At 44.2% G+C, this 15,984-nt stretch overlaps 1 protein-coding gene across 1 annotated transcript; it reads left to right on the forward strand.

Annotated features, from left to right (window-relative positions):
- Positions 1 to 12,147: 12,147 nt before the first annotated feature.
- PSMB4 (proteasome 20S subunit beta 4) lies at positions 12,148 to 14,552 on the forward strand. The gene is made up of 7 exons (XM_045896635.3): positions 12,148 to 12,320; positions 12,547 to 12,753; positions 13,030 to 13,176; positions 13,352 to 13,433; positions 13,810 to 13,926; positions 14,136 to 14,224; positions 14,429 to 14,552. Exons 1-7 carry the CDS (start codon positions 12,181 to 12,183, stop codon positions 14,439 to 14,441), a joined length of 795 nt encoding a protein of 264 aa, XP_045752591.1. The 5' UTR covers positions 12,148 to 12,180; the 3' UTR covers positions 14,442 to 14,552.
- Positions 14,553 to 15,984: the final 1,432 nt, after the last annotated feature.

The raw sequence follows: 15,984 nt of genomic DNA on the forward strand, positions 1-15,984 counted from the left end.
AAAGGGGCTGGAGTAGTCTAGATGTCAGGAACTCTCCAACTGAGCAGCAAGGCTCCCTTCTAGGACAGTGCTACACACTGAGGAGAAACTGCTGGAAGCAGAGAAAAAATTAATCACAACAGGGATAATAGAGCCAAAGGAAGAGAAGGTCTAGATAAAAGTGGAAAAGAGGAACCAAGCTGGGAAATCTTAGCACCCGCCATGTTTTTTGAAGCATTCCACAAAATCAACAGCAGAGGGAGCTCTGTGAAGTTAGAAAAGCTGTCCTGAACCACGGACTCCTAAAAGTTAGGAGAACAAATGTTTCCAAAAGAAATGAGCAACAGACAAGGCTTGAAGGCAACTCCCACACAAAGTTATTCTATGAAAAAAGAGAGAAGGGAGGATAATATCCCTATGGACATTGAAACCATGCCAGACAGACATGCCCACAAGCAGAACAAACTAATTCACTATTTCAAAATGAGCTGAAAGATACTGAGGAAATGATACAAGAAATAAAAGAACAACATAAGTCAGAATTTGAAAAAATGCAACTATGAGGTGATTAAACTCAGGAAAGAACTGGAAATAAAAGAAAAAAAATCTCAGAAATGAAGACTATAAACTAGAAGGAATGTAAGACTAATAAACACAACAGATAATGCCTCAAGAGAAACAGAATGTCAAAAAAATTTTAAGGTTGAAAATAAATGAAAAGATATTAAGGATTCAAGAGACAGTGACAAATACTAAAGATAGGTAAAGATCAGGAGCTCTAACACATAGATAATAGACCTAAAGAAGAAAATCAAAGCAGGGGAAGAAAATAAATAGTAAAAGCTGTAAGTCAAGGGAAGAAATATTTTTAAAACCCTACATATTGAGGGCGCCTAGGTGGCTCAGTCAGTTAAGTGTCTGCCTTTGGCTCAGGTCATGATCCAAGAGTCCTGGGATCGAGTCCAGCATTGGTCTCCCTGCTCAGTGGGGAGCCTGCTTCTCCCTCTGCCCCCACCTTGTGCTCTCTCTCTCTCAAAAATAAATAAATAAAATCTTTAAAAACAAAAAACAAAACAAAAAACCCCTACATATTGAAACAACACACCACATATAAAAGAACATTGGGGGCGCCTGGGTGGCTCAGTCAGTTAAGCGTCTGCCTTCAAGTCAGGTCATGATCCTAGGGTCCTCAGATTGAGTCCCATGTCAGGCTCTCTGCTCCCTGGGGAGCCTGCCTTTCCCTCTCCCACTCCCCCTGCTTGTGCTTGCTCTCTTTCTCATTCTGTCAAATAAAAAGAAAAAAAAATTGACTCAGAATGGCATAGTCATGTTCCAGCAAAATTACTGGACTTTAAGGAAAAAACTCATTTCATCATCTTAGGCAAAAGGAGCAAATATCCTATTGGGGTGGGGGGAGAATCATATTGTGATTAGGTCATTTGACAAGAATGATCTAAGTCAGAAGAAAACACAGCAATATTAACTCAAATATACTCAAGGAAAAAACTGTGGGCCAAGGATTTTATACCCAGGAAAACTGACATGGAAGTTTGAATGGTACGGAGAACTGTTGCTGTTGTCTCTTACTTCATTAAGTAAGAGAATGTAGATTCCATGAGCCCTCCCTGAAGAATCCAGGCTTTAGACAAACAAAATTACCAGAACAACATCAACATAAGGCGAGCTGGTTTAAGCCATATATATGTATTATATATTAGCTATAAATTACTTGTAGAATAAATGGGAGTTAGAAGGAAAAGAGTATGGTATAATGGCTATATGATCTGACCATGTGGATATAGCATATCTACTAAAATGAGGGGGGAGAATGGGAAGAACAAATTCAAAAAATGTTTTAATTGTTTTTAGAAATGATATTGTTGTTGGTGGTAGTAATACTTTTATCCTGAGACTGATGTATAATGTGGGATAAAATAAATGAATAATCTTGGGATATTTTAATTCTATAACCCCCCCTATGTCCTTGAGAAAACAGGGTCTCTTCTCATTGTGGAAGAAAAGAAATACAGATATCACAGAGACTAGGTTAAGTAAAAGATTTGTAGCATTTTACTTGAAGTAGAAGTATCAGTGTAAATTCATGAGGCACTTTTGATGAGTGAGCAGAAGGCAAACTGAGGACAAATGCATAAGCTGACACCCCGCAAGCCCCCTCACCCCGAACTCCCAGGTGGGATATGTGTGACATTCCTCAGGTACTTCTGGCTGCCCGAAAACTAAGGGAAAGGAAAAACAAAAATGGTTAACTGATAAAGATCACAGTCTGCAGGACATGAGTCTCCATCAGTTTACAAATGTCCTAATGATTTACAAGGAAAAAACATTCTTAACAACAGCCTAACTTTCAGAGACCCATAACTCAATTTCCTGGAGCCCTAACATTAAATTTCTTTAGGACCTGCAGCCCACTGACAAATACTTGAAAGTCCTTTTAGAAACCTTCCTTTTTCCTTACCTCCCCCAACCCCCAGGTATACAATCAGTCACCCCTCCCACTTGTAATGCAGCCTTTTCTGCCACGGGTCCTGTCCCCGTACTTTAATAAAATCATATTTTTGCACCAAAGACATCTCAAGAATTCCTTCTTGGCTGTCAGCTCTGGAGCCCAAAGCTACTCAAAACTACATCACTTTGGGGGTGCCTGGGGTGGCTCAGTCGGTCAAGTACTGGCTCTTGATTTCGGCTCAAGTCATGATCTCAGGGTCCTGGGATTAATCCCTGAGTCAGGCTCCTTGCTCAGCGTGGAGTCTGCTTGAGGACTCTTTCTCCATCTGCTCCTCCTCCAGTGTGTGTGCTCTCACTTTCTAAATAAACTTCAAAGTCTTTTTTTTTTTTTAAGATTTTATTTATTTATTTGTTTGACACAGAGAGAGAGACAGCGAGAGAGGGAACACAAGCAGGGGGAGTGGGAGAGGGAGAAGCAGGCTTCCCGCCGAGCAGATAACCTGATGTGGGACTCGATCCCAGGACTCTGGGATCATGACCTGAGCAGAAGGCAGATGCTTAACTGACTGAGCCACCCAGGCGCCCCTAAAAATTTTAAACAAACAAAAAACTACATCACTATTTATATATCCCCACCCCCCCACTTCCCCTATCCCTTCCTTTTGTAAACAATTTGGTCCAAAAGCCATTAGGAGGGACCAAGCAAGGTAGGCATGTGTGTGAGGCGGAGCTGGATGCATCGTGGCCCCGCGGGAGATGTAAGGAGGTGGCAGTGGCAGTGACCGGAGCTGGGCCGTTGGAGGCCGGGGAGGCTAGAGGGACTGTCTTCATGAGGGGATGGCGCAGTGCAGGATGGAGCCCAGGCAGGCTGAGGGGTGCACAGGCGTGGGACCGACCGGCCACAGCACAGCGAGGAGCACTGAAATCTGGACAGGAGGAGGAGGATGCTGTGCACGGATGGAGACTGTGTCAGGGGAGATAGGAGACTGGTCACACGTAAACGAACTGATTCTAAAAACTCATATAGGGAAGCTAATGGGACCCGCGTTTCTCACTTCAGAAAAGAAATATGGAAAGAGAGAAAATTAGAATATACCCAGTGGTGTTGATTGGGATTGGAGATAGTGGTGTAAACTTGTAGTTTTTCGTGCCTATAGATAAGTAGAGAAATAAATGCTGATGTAAATGTATGTGTGTAGCTCACTCCACTGAGAAATTTTGTGAACAGCAATATCTGCAAAGTAATGAGCTCACCTGGGGACCAAATCCTGGTTCCTAAATATTAGTCTCCACTAAAAGAAATCAAGGCTCCTGAGAAATGACTGATACCAGAGCTGGTGCAGAGACACTAGATGAGCCGGAAACATCCTGCTGTCCCAGAAAGGATGTGCTCAAATAATCATGGGCAAATGTTTGGGGTTTTTAAAAAGATTTTATTTATTTATTTGACAGAGAGAGAGAGACCGAGAACAGCAGAGGCAGAGGGAGAAGCAGACTCCCCACTGAGCAGGGAGCCCCATGCGGGGCTTGATCCTAGGACGCCAGGACCATGACCTGAGCCAAAGGCAGACGCTTAATGACTGAGTCACCCAGGTGCCCAATGATGGGGAAATGGTAAAAGGACCCAGGAGCTGGCTTGAAAGAATTCTCACTGGCCAAATCTGGAATAATTTGAGCATCAAAATAAATAATATTTAAATCCATGAGTTCAGGGGCGCCTGGGTGGCTCCATCAGTTAAGCGTTTGACTCTTGATTTCAACTCAGGTCATGACGTCAAGCCCCATGTCAGGCTCCGCACTCAGCAGGGAGTCTGCTTGAGATTCTCTCCCTCACTCTCTGCCCTGCCCCCCCCAAATATATACATCTTTAAAAAAAATCCACGCATTCATAAAAATTTTAAAAAGTCATATTTAGATAACGAGCGGGCAAAATCATCTTAAAAGTCATTAAAGAGGGAGGCGCCTGAGTGACTCAGTTGTTAAGCGGCTGCCTTCCGCTCAGGTCATGATTTCAGGGTCCTGGGATGGAGCCCCACATTGGGCTCCCTGCTCAGCGGGAAGCCTGCTTCTCCCTCTCCCACTCCCCCTGCTTGTGTTCCCTATCTCACTGTGTCTCTCTCTGTCAAGTAAATAAAATCTTAAAAGAAATAAAGTCATTAAAGAGGGATGCCTGGGTAGCTCAGTCTTAAGCATCTGCCTTTGGCTCAGGTCATGATCCCAGGGTCCTGGGATTGAGCCCCTCATCGGGCTCCCTGCTCAGTGGGGGAGGCTGCTGCTCCCTCTGACAAATAAATAGATAAAATCTTTTTTAAAAATCATTAAAAAGAAAGAATCAAGCATTTATCCTTTTTTTTTTTTTTTAAGATTTTATTTATTTAATTGACAGAGACACAGTGAGAGAGGGAACACAAGCAGGGGAAGTGGGAGAGGGAGAAGCAGGCTTCCCACTGAGCAAGGAGCCTGATGTGGGGCTCGATCCCAGGACCCTGGGACCATGACCTGAGTCAAAGACAGATGCTTAAGACTGAGCTACCCAGGCACCCCTATCCTTTTTTTTAGCTCTTTTTTTTTTGAGTGGGCTCCACACCCAACGAGGAGCTTGAATTCATGACCCTGAGATTAAGAGTCAAATACCCTACCAACTGAGCCAACCAGACACTCCTTATCCTGCTTTCTTATATATGCTTAGCACTGCGTAACCAAAAGGCAGATGAGGGGAAGTATCTCTTCATAAAAATATTCAAGCTAAGGAATGAAAATGAAATCACAAATTTAGAATATCATTATTTTGCAACACCAAGAGAATTTACTGAACAGAAGCAATTGCTAACATCACAAAAGGGAGAGACAATCAGACACAAGGGGCCTTCATGAAAAAACACACCAGCACCTATAGTCTCTCCAAAGGCATCAAGCCTGAGTCTGATCAGACCTCTGGATTGAGCTGCGCACATGCAGGAAATGCAGAGGTGGGAGGAACATGGTGAGCTACACTACTAGTATTCAATCAGCCAAACCCAGACTGCAGGCAGAAGGGAGGGTACACAGGCAAAACATATGGGGTCTTCAACAGATAAACTGTGAGGAAAAGAAAGGGAGAGAAGAGGAAATCTGTAGATGCAGTAATTCAAAATAGAAGATTGTTTCATCACCTCCACAAGAGGTGGAATGAAAGCAGTTCCCATCAGCTCAAGATGAGACGGATTAAGGGGAAGGTTAGACAACCTTTTTTTTTAATGACATGACCCAACTTTTATTATTTATTTATTTATTTATTTATTTTAATTTTTTAAAGATTTTATTTATTCATAAGAGAGAGAGAGAGAGAGAGAGGCAGAGGGAGAAGCAGGCTCCCCGCTGAGCAGGGAGCCCGATGCGGGACTCGATCCCTGGGCCCTGGGATCACGACCTGGGCTGAAGGCAGACGCTTAACCATCTGAGCCACCCAGGCGCCCTAATTTATTTATTTTTTAAGTAGGCTCTACACCCAACATGAGGCTTGAACTCATGAACCTGGGATCAAGAGTTGTATGCTCTAATGACAGCCAGCCAGGTGCCCTAGACAACAATTTGAGATGAGCTGGGGAGGGGCAGGGTGTTGGCAGGGCTCGGAGACCAAAGCTGTGTGCTCAGGGAAAATCAGTCACCTGTAACTAACAAAATCTTCTGCAACCTAATTCTAATCACCATGTGAAGTATGAATGTTCCTCCACAACCAATTTTTTGTACTTGAAGAGCTTTATTTTCATTGTCAGTTTAGGGAATCATCTGGGTTTTTTTAAAAGATTTTATTTATTTATTTGCTGGAGACAGAGACAGCAAGGAGGGAACACAAGCAGGGGGAGTGGGGGAGGGAGAAGCAGGCTTCCCGCCGAGCAGGGAGCCCAATGTGGGGCTCAATCCCAGGACCCTGGGACCATGACCTGAGCCAAAGGCAGATGCCCAACTGACTGAGCCACCCAGGCTCCCCGAGGGAATCATCTTTAAGCCATTTTAATTCTGTTTTACACTCAGCAGTTTTTGTTTTTGTGTTTTTTAAGTAGGCTCCACCCTCAGCTTGGAGCCCAACGTGGAGCTTGAACTCACAACCCTGAAATCGAGACGTGAGCTGGGATCAAGAGTCAGATGCTTAACCAATTGAGCCACCCAGTTGCCCCTGGAACTCAGTAGCTTTTAAGTTTGATGTTTTTCGCCTTCTCATTCTAAATTCACTTTTTCCTTCTAAAAGATTATGACATAATTTAAAATTTTAAATAATTATAACTAAAGCACTTTTAGCATATCTTCACTATTTTACCCAACTGGACACTTTCCAACCAACAGTCAAAGGGTCATCAAAAAATAATAATTCTAGGGGTGCCTGGATGGCTCAATCGTTAAGCGTCTGCCTTCGGCTCAGGTCATGATCCCAGGGTCCTGGGATCGAGCCCCACATCGGGCTCCCTGCTCTGCGGGAAGCCTGCTTCTCCCTCTCCCACTCCCCCTGCTTGTGCTCCCTCTCTCGCTGTGTCTCTCTCTGTCAAATAAATAAATAAAATCTTTAAAATCTTCAAATAAAATAAATCTTTAAAATAGAATGGAAATAATAAAATAATAAAAATAAGTGGTTTATTCTTACTCCTAACTATCCCTAAAAGGCAAGACGAAATGAAAAGACTGTTGATTTGTATATAATGATACAGAGAAGAATAACATGTCATTAAAAAGGGCTAAAGATTGAAAAAAAAAGAACAACAACCTCAAAATACATACCAAATCAAAGAAGTGGGAAAGACTGAAGTAGAATGTCCAGAGAAGCATACCTGCTTGATAAAACTAAAGGAATACAAGGGACTGATTATCATAAAAGACAGGATAGTGGCTGCTTTTTAGGGGAGGGAGAGAATTGTGATTGGGACTGGGTGGGGTAGCTGGAAAGGTTCCATTTCTTGATCTAGATGGTAGTTACAAGGGTGTTTGCCTTTTTTTTAAGATTTTATTTATTTGTCAGAGAGAGAGAGAGAGCATAAGCAGGGGGAGCAGCAGGCAGAGGGAGAAGCAGGTTCCCGGCTGAGCAAGGAGCCTGATGTGGGACTTGATCCCAGGACCCTGGGATCATGACCTGAGCCGAAGGCAGACGCATAACCAACTGAGCCATCCAGGCATCCCAAGGGTGTTTGCCTTATAATAATTCATCAAGTAATATATTTACTTTGCATGATCTTCTGTATTTTATTTTTCAATTATAAAAACTAAGAAAACACATGCACTTCTGAATCCACATGTGATTGGTTGATAATGGTTGGAGATAGATCTGCACCCTAATCCCTGCAACCTGTAAATGTTACCTTATTTGGAAAAAGGGTATTTGCAGATGTCATTAAATGAAGGATCTCTAAATGAAGTGATTATAATGGATTATCTGGGTGGGTCCTAAAGGCAATCATAAGTATCCTTATAAGAGAAAGGCAGAGGGGGATTTGACCCAGAGGAAGAGGTTATGTGAAGACAGAGACAGAAAGTGATGTACCCACAAGCCAAGGAACCCTCCAGGGGGGTGTGGTCTTGCTGATGCCTCAACTTCAGACTTCTGGCTTCTAGAACTGTGCAATGATAAATTCTTGTTGTTTTAAGCTACTAAGGTTGTAGTTATTTATTACAGCATCTGTATGAATGCACCTGGTAACTTGTAGGTCATGGCAGATCAGTCCTTCTACTGCAGTAAGAATCTAGATAAATTACAAAAACCATATTTTTAAAAAAAGTACCAAAGGGCTATGGAAGGAATGAGGGCTATGTGAAGTAAAATTCCAGAGAAGGAAGAATCTGAATTAAGCTGAGCACAGGCTGAGGCTAAAGCTTAACCCAGGCAGAATGCTTCTACTTGGGGAAGAGAAATCATCAGTTTTGGGTGGTCATTCAAAGCTGGAGTGACAAGCTGAAAACTTAGGTGGCCAGTTTATTCATGGAATATTTGCTGAACTCTTGGAATGTACAGGAGGCTGAAGAGCCTGACTACAAGCTTTTTTTTTTTTTTTTTAAGATTTTATTTATTTATTTGACAGAGAGAGAGACAGCAAGAGAAGGAACACAAGCAGGGGGAGTGGGAGAGGGAGAAGCAGGCTAACCGCCGAGCAAGAGCCCGATGTGGGGCTCGATCCCAGGACCCTAAGATCATGACCCGAGACGAAGGCAGACGCCCAACAACCGAGCCACCCAGGTGCCCCCTGACTACAAGCTTCTAAAAGGCAGATTAATCTCCCAGTCTGGCATTATTGGTTAGGAAACAAAGACCTGCTGAGACAGAGGAAGGACAAGAACCTCAATTGGTCTTATCCTCAAGATATCAGCCAGATTCTGAGCTGCATGGAGCAGGAGCCTGGAGAGCTAGCTCAATCTTCTTCAGTATTTCAGGGCCAATGAGATAAATACCTGCCCAGTTTTCAATCAGAAGATTGTGAGGAACATGCCTGAAGAATATGAGCGAAAAGACTGAAACAGCAATCCAACCCTGATACAGCCTAATCCCTGACTGGATTGAGGTGATCAGCCCCTCACTCTAACTGCCTGAAAGGAAAAAGGGAAAACATTTTCTGGTGGAAAAGAACATGCTATGGAACCTTTAAAATTATTCATCATTTCTAGAAGACAATAAAAAATTATTCTATTTGCATAGAGAAAAGAAAGATGATCGAAATGAAAAGAAAAAGATAACAGAAAAAAAACCCCACAGATGATCCAGATATTAGAGTCAGCACATAAGAATCTAAAAATAACTATGATTAACGTGTTAAGGAAAAGAGTGAAAATAATGGACATAGAGATGAAAATATGGAGAATTTTTTTTTAAGATTTTTTATTTATTTATTTGAGAGAGAGAGCACATGAGACGGGGGAGGGTCAGAGGGAGCCTGATGCGGGACGCGATCCAGGGACTCCAGGATCATGACCCAAGCCAAAGGCAGCTGCCCAACCAACTGAGCCACCCAGGTGCCCAATATGGAGAATTTTTAAAAAAAGATTTTATTTAGGGGCACCTGGGTGGCTCAGTCGTTAAGCGTCTGCCTTCGGCTCAGGTCATGATCCCAGCCTCCTGGGATCGAGCCCCGCATCGGGTTCCCTGCTCCGCGGAGGCCTGCTTCTCCCTCTCCCACTCCCCCTGCTTGTGTTCCTGCTCTCGCTATGTCTCTCTCTGTTAAATAAATAAAAAATCTTTAAAAAAAAAAAAAAAAGAGAGAAGAAAGAAACTTCCTAATTTCCCTTGTTTTCAGTTTAATTTACGTCTTGTTTTCACCTCATAAGCAAAGACATGCTGGTCACCTTCTTTTGAATATTGCGTCATCAAATGTTGGTGGTTTGAGAGCCATTCTACTCTCAGGCTGGATGATTCCAGATCTTTTCACTTCTCTTCATTTAGACCCGTCTAATCTCTGGAACCGGTACTGGCCTTAGAAGAGCCTTATTCTGGGGACCTAAAAATGAGTGAGACCAAAAACCAGCAACCCAGGAGGTCACTTCTAAACAGGGACATAGCCAGTTAATTGCTGATTGATTTAAAGTTCATATTATGAGGGCTCTGGCAGCTACAAATAACAAGGTATTCTTGTAGTTTTCGAGGAGTCCCAGTAAGCCATCATCCCACTAAGTGCCAGCTATTTGTCCAAGTAAAACTCTGAGGGGCCCAGGAGTCACCTGGAATGTAGGGTTTGGGGATGAGGTGGCTATTTTTAGAAAGGAAAGTATATTTCTCAAGACCAAAAGGTGATACAAAGGGTGTCAGTCGGGTGCCTCTAACACAAGATCTTGACCCTTCCCTTCCCAGGGTTTCATGACCTAGTAAAATATTTTGTTACTTAATTAGGTTAAAATTTCACGCACTGCTTTGGTTCAAATTGACTCAGGGAATTTTATTTTATTTTTAAGGATTTATTTATTTATTTGAGAGAGAGAGAGCGTGAGTGTGCATGAACAGGGGGAAGGGAAGAGAGAGGGAGAGAAGCCGACTCCCTGCTCAGTACAGCACAAAGCCCAAGCGGGACTGGATCTCACCACCAGAGATCATGACCTAAGCCAAAATCAAGAGTCCCGGGCTCCACAGACTGAGCCACTCAGGCACTCCACTCAGGGAATTTTAAAAAATAAAATTGGGGGGCGCCTGGGTGGCTCAGTCATTAAGCGTCTGCCTTCGGCTCAGGTCATGATCCAGGGTCCTGGAATCGAGCCCCGAATTGGGCTCCCTGCTCCACGGGAAGCCTGCTTCTCCCTCTCCCACTCCCCCTGCTTGTGTTCCCTCTCTCGCTGTGTCTCTGTCAAATAAATAAATAAATAATCTTTAAAAAAACAAGAAACAAAATTGATTTGGTTTCCCACTGTGTAAAAAATTCAAATTCAAGTTGTGTACGGAGTGATGAGGGAGCAGAAGGCTGGCTGAAGATAAAGCGTGAATTGACACCCTGCAACCTCCCCCCAGCCCCCACTGCTGGGTGGGACCTGTAGGACATTCTTCCAGGAATCTCCTATCTTAATGTTAATGCCTTGCTAGAGGGGAAAAAACCACCTTAACTTGACAATGGCAAGGCCTCCAGTATCTTGTAGGTCCTCCTTAGCATATGAATAAGTTCTCTCAAAACCTCCCTTTTTCCTTACCTCCCCTAACCTTATAGTATATAATCAGCCACCCCTCACAACCCCAGGGCAGCAGCTGTTTTTGCCCATGGATCCTGTCCCTGTGCTTTAATAAAATCACCTTTTTGCACCAAAGACCTCTCAATTCTTCCTTGGCCATCAGCTTCGAACCCTAACGTCTTTCCCACATCAGGGAGGAGTGGCAAAGTAGTGGTTTTAGATTCACCAGTTTGATTCTAGACACTGCTTCCAGTGCCTGATACAGAACCACATCGGAACGGGAACTCCTGGAATTTAGTTTCACGCCCACAGTCAATGGAATTTTTCTGCTGCTCACGAGGAGGGCAAGAACACTGACAATAAGGGAACTTTCACACATCTGTCCAGGGTCCCATAGAGTGTGATCCACCTGGGATACCATACACCCCAGGGCATGCACATCTGTATGATTAAAAGATTCTCCTATATCAGAGAACAAGCACGGGGAGCGGCAGGCAGACGGAGAAGCAGGCTCCCTTTAATGGAGGACTTGATCCCAGAATCCTGGGATCATGACCTGAGCTGAAGGCAGACGCTTAACCCACTGAGCCACCCAGACGTCCCTATATGATTCCTTTTTAAATCTGGGCTTGAAGACTCAGATCTTTACTTGTTGTGCGGTCAGGTAAATAACTACGCCACAAGCCTTATTTATAAAATAGGTCGAATAATGCCTGCTATACAGGACTGCTTTGAGAAGTACAGACGTCTGTAAGCGATCCTGGTTCACTGTCAGTTTCACGTGGGGCTTTTTGATAAAGATCCAAAAAAGGACACGAGAATTTCTGCCTCCACAGTGTCTTGAAGTGGCTCCCCATACCCACCTCCCAATCAACCTCCCTTCCTTGAACTTGTGCGTCAGAACACTCTGATCTAGTCCAGCCTCTACTGCGATGCAACCAAGCGCTGCGACGCCAGAAAATTCCAACTCTCTGGGTCTCTGCCACCAACCACGAGGATGCTTACGGTCGGCTGTGACCTCATCAACATGGCTGCTGGAAGCGGCTGGCAGGAAGAAGGTGTGGCCACCGAAGGGTCACTTCCGCTTCCGTTGGCGCATGCGTTATCATTTCTTCTGCCACCGTGACTAAGATGGAAGCGTTTTTGGAGTCGCGGTCCAGACTTTGGGCCGGAGGTCCGGCTCCCGGGCAGTTTTACCACATCCCGCCTACTCCTGGTGCCTCCGTGGAGCCGGCGTCCGCGCCCTACGGGGGTCCGATTACGCACACGCAGTAAGTTCTCGGCGTCTTAGCCTGCGCAGGGGGCGGGACGGGGAGGCCTGGAAGGGCCGGTCGGTTCTGAGGAAACCGGGGAAGGCGAGGTGCGGACCGCGGGGCCGAGAGTCCCGAAGAGTGAAAGGAGACATGGAAAATCAGAAGCGGAACCCACTGCGTGGAAGAGAGCTCAGGCTCTTCTCCTGTGCCTCTCCCCTCGCCAGACCTCCCTCTCTCTGTCTAGGAACCCCATGGTGACCGGGACCTCGGTCCTGGGCGTTAAGTTTGAGGGTGGAGTGGTGATTGCGGCAGACATGCTGGGCTCCTACGGCTCCTTGGCTCGTTTCCGCAACATCTCTCGCATTATGCGAGTCAACGACAGCACCATGCTGGGTGCTTCCGGAGACTACGCAGATTTCCAGTATTTGAAGCAAGTTCTCGGCCAGATGGTGTAAGTTATTTGGAGAATAGGGGATAGATCCCAGGTGGGGAGAGGAAGTCACTGTTTTTGTCTTTAAATCCCCTTAGAAGTTCTAGAGTGGAGGACTTTGAGGCTGCAGCAGAGGACAGAAAAATTGTTGGGGGTGGAAGATGAGAGTGTTTGCAATACATAGTTTTCGGCGTTAGGGGATGTAAAATGGGGAAGATTATGGTAACTTCTTTTGCGGGGTGGGTGGAATTCCCGACTTCCATTCTTTCCTTTTTCTCATGACCAATTCCTTTTAAGGATTGATGAAGAGCTGTTGGGAGATGGACACAGCTATAGTCCTAGAGCTATTCATTCATGGCTGACCAGGGCCATGTACAGCCGCCGCTCCAAGATGAACCCCCTGTGGAACACCATGGTCATTGGAGGCTATGCTGATGGAGAGAGGTTGACTTGTAACTTAATTTCCCCAACTACCCAACCTCTGGTGTCTGTGTAGTGTTTTATCTCTTCCTCTGAGTGAATGCCACTTCTCAGACCCCATGGCCCCATCTTGCAGCTAAGATACCTAAGAAAACCTAAGATGAAATGAATTCTTTGACCTGTTGTGTTGTCCTGTTAGCTTCCTTGGTTATGTGGACATGCTTGGTGTCGCTTATGAAGCCCCTTCCCTGGCCACTGGTTATGGTGCATACTTGGCTCAGGTAAGTGCATGAGAGGGGAGGGAAGACAAGGCAGTGGGGGCTAGTTGTCATCTGCTTGTTCTTCCCTTGAAATTCCAACGTGAGGACTAGGCTAGGATCCCTACTGCTGGGCAGATGGCTTTCTTTATAGTCTGGAGGCTATGTGTTGGCACTTATATTCTGATGACAAAGTGGTATGTCAGATTCAGTAGACATGTGCAAAGAGGGATGCCCTAGAATTTACCCTTCAAGTTGGTGTTAGCACAGGTAAGCAGAATTCAGTGTGGTGAGGCAGTAGGTGGATTGTCGTCTTTTTTTTTTAATCATTTATACTGTGGATTTGGGACCAACAGGTGTTCAGCCCCTGGTATCTCCCATGTTTTTCCCATTTCCCTAGCCTCTACTGCGAGAAGTTCTGGAGAAGCAGCCAGTCCTGAGCCAGACTGAGGCCCGAGAGCTAGTGGAACGCTGCATGCGAGTGCTGTATTATCGAGATGCCCGTTCTTATAACCGGGTGAGGAGGGATATGAATAATAAAGAAATGGGACTCTAACTGGTGGGCTCTGGATAATTGTAATACCTGGGTCTTCGCTTTTGAAGAACAGATTACCAAATTTCCTCTTTTCAGATTGGGGAAGATCCCTAACTTGACCTTTGAGTAGGTCTCAGGGACTTCATGGGGTGGGGGGTAGAATTTTCATTGGGAACTCTGCTTTCTTTCAGTTTCAAATCGCCACTGTCACCGAAAAAGGTGTTGAAATTGAGGGACCACTGTCTGCAGAGACTAACTGGGAGATTGCTCACATGATCAGGTGATTGAAATTAAAATTACAGAATTAAAAATAAGTGGTAGAACAGTTGGGAGGCCCGTTGGCTTGTACTAAGCTGGGTTTTTCTGGAGGTCTCAACCAAAAGAATTCTTTGGGTTGAGAGGGTTTTGGTTGGAGGATAGAGTTGCATTTAGGAATTAATTCCTCGATGGTGTCACAATTTTATTATGCTCTCTTCCTTTTTAGTGGCTTTGAATGAAATACAGATGCATTATCCAGAACTGCAGTTGTACCCTTCTTCTAACTTTGAACTTGGCTGGTTCAGAGGTATACTTTTCTATTGTAAAATAAATCAGTCCTTTGAAATGCTTGCTGAGTGGTTTTATTGTCTTAAGTCACACCAGGAGTGAAGGTGTGAAGTACTGCCACATGCCATCTCTCTCCCTGCTGACAGAACCCTCGGCTCTTGATTCTTACAGCAAATACAGGATTTTCTGCATGACGGTACAGGAGATGCACCACTGTCATTTGGGCCTGTACTAGAAAACAGCTTCGTAGAGAGGCCAGGCTTAATCTTTGTGGGATAACAAAGTGCTTAACATTTTTCTTCAACGTTTCCACCCATGTGCTAGATTCTTAAAGATTTTCTGGTTTAATGTTGGCTGCAAATGTGATTTTAGTTAAAACACCATTTCAAAGATGGAAATGTAGCATCTAATAAAGCTGCTCTGGGTAAGCTTCAATCCCTCACCCATGCCACCTCCTCACCCTTAATACTAAGTAACTTCAACATTTAACTTAAATGTTTATTGTCCATATCTAGTATCAGAAAACCTCTTAAAATTACTGTGTTCATTTAAAAGTCCTAAGTTTAGCTGTGAGTCAGATCACTTGGGGCATTAGCCAAAATTCTCCCAAAATGGTGTTAAACCTGAACTTGAAAAATGAACACCCTAGGTGATTCAGATGCACATCCTCTCTAAACTGCTTTGAGAAACTAGTATAGGCAGCAAACTGAAAACTGCAGAAGTTTAGTGAGGTGAGAGCGCTGACGGGGAGATCAAAATATCCCTCCATTTTATCCATGTTACGACAAAACTAGTAAATGAAAAGTAAAAAGAAACCATGAGTTTTCTATTTCAGTCTTCCACATACTCAGTCTCAACACAGAAAGTAGTCAATAAATACTTGTTTATTGATTAAACTGAATTATAAAAAAAACAAAACAAAAAAACTTCCTTCTACTACTAAGCCATGCGGGTGGAATCCACAAAGATAACTTCCTGGCCAAACCCAGCTGATCCACTGTTGGTGTTATGGTCTTAAAAAAATTACCCATCAAGAAAGTCATATAGTATGCAGAGGCCAGGAACCCAGCTCTGCTGAGGCTGGGGCTGCTGTGGAGACTACCAAAGAGAAGGATTAGGTCATTGTAGATAGTTGACCATAGTTCTTGAACTTTCTCAAAGGCAAAGGGTTGACTTCAAAGTCCGTATTTGTCAAAATGGCATCAGGCAAAAAAGCTGGGGAAGAGAAGCCCAAGAGAAGATGGATCCTCAGTTCACTTTTCAGATGCCATGGGTTCATGAAGCTGGCCAAACTGTTTATGGGCGGGATCACTCCAGTTCACTATATTATAGTGTGCTGGGGGTTAAAAAACCAAAAAATGGAGGTGAGGAGAAACAGGGTAGTAACAAATGTCACACCCGTACCACCAGGCCCATCACATCTTGAGCATGTCCCAGTCTGTGAAAGCCTACTAAAATAGGGTTACCTAGAAAAAAAACCACATTGTTTATAAA

The sequence above is a fragment of the Mirounga angustirostris genome, unplaced genomic scaffold (assembly GCF_029215605.1).
Source record: "Mirounga angustirostris isolate CCGP_5_RB_7025 unplaced genomic scaffold, mMirAng1.0.hap1 SCAF_4, whole genome shotgun sequence".
In the NCBI taxonomy this organism is placed as follows: Eukaryota; Metazoa; Chordata; class Mammalia; order Carnivora; family Phocidae; genus Mirounga; species Mirounga angustirostris.

Excerpts from the sequence above, each read along its gene's own strand:
- PSMB4 (XM_045896635.3), top strand. The coding sequence starts at position 12,181 with ATGGAAGCGTTTTTGGAGTCGCGGTCCAGACTTTGGGCCGGAGGTCCG. Across the intron at positions 13,434-13,809 it reads ATGGTGCATACTTGGCTCAG|CCTCTACTGCGAGAAGTTCT; the intron begins GTAAGTGCATGA and ends CCATTTCCCTAG. Across the intron at positions 13,927-14,135 it reads ATGCCCGTTCTTATAACCGG|TTTCAAATCGCCACTGTCAC; the intron begins GTGAGGAGGGAT and ends GCTTTCTTTCAG.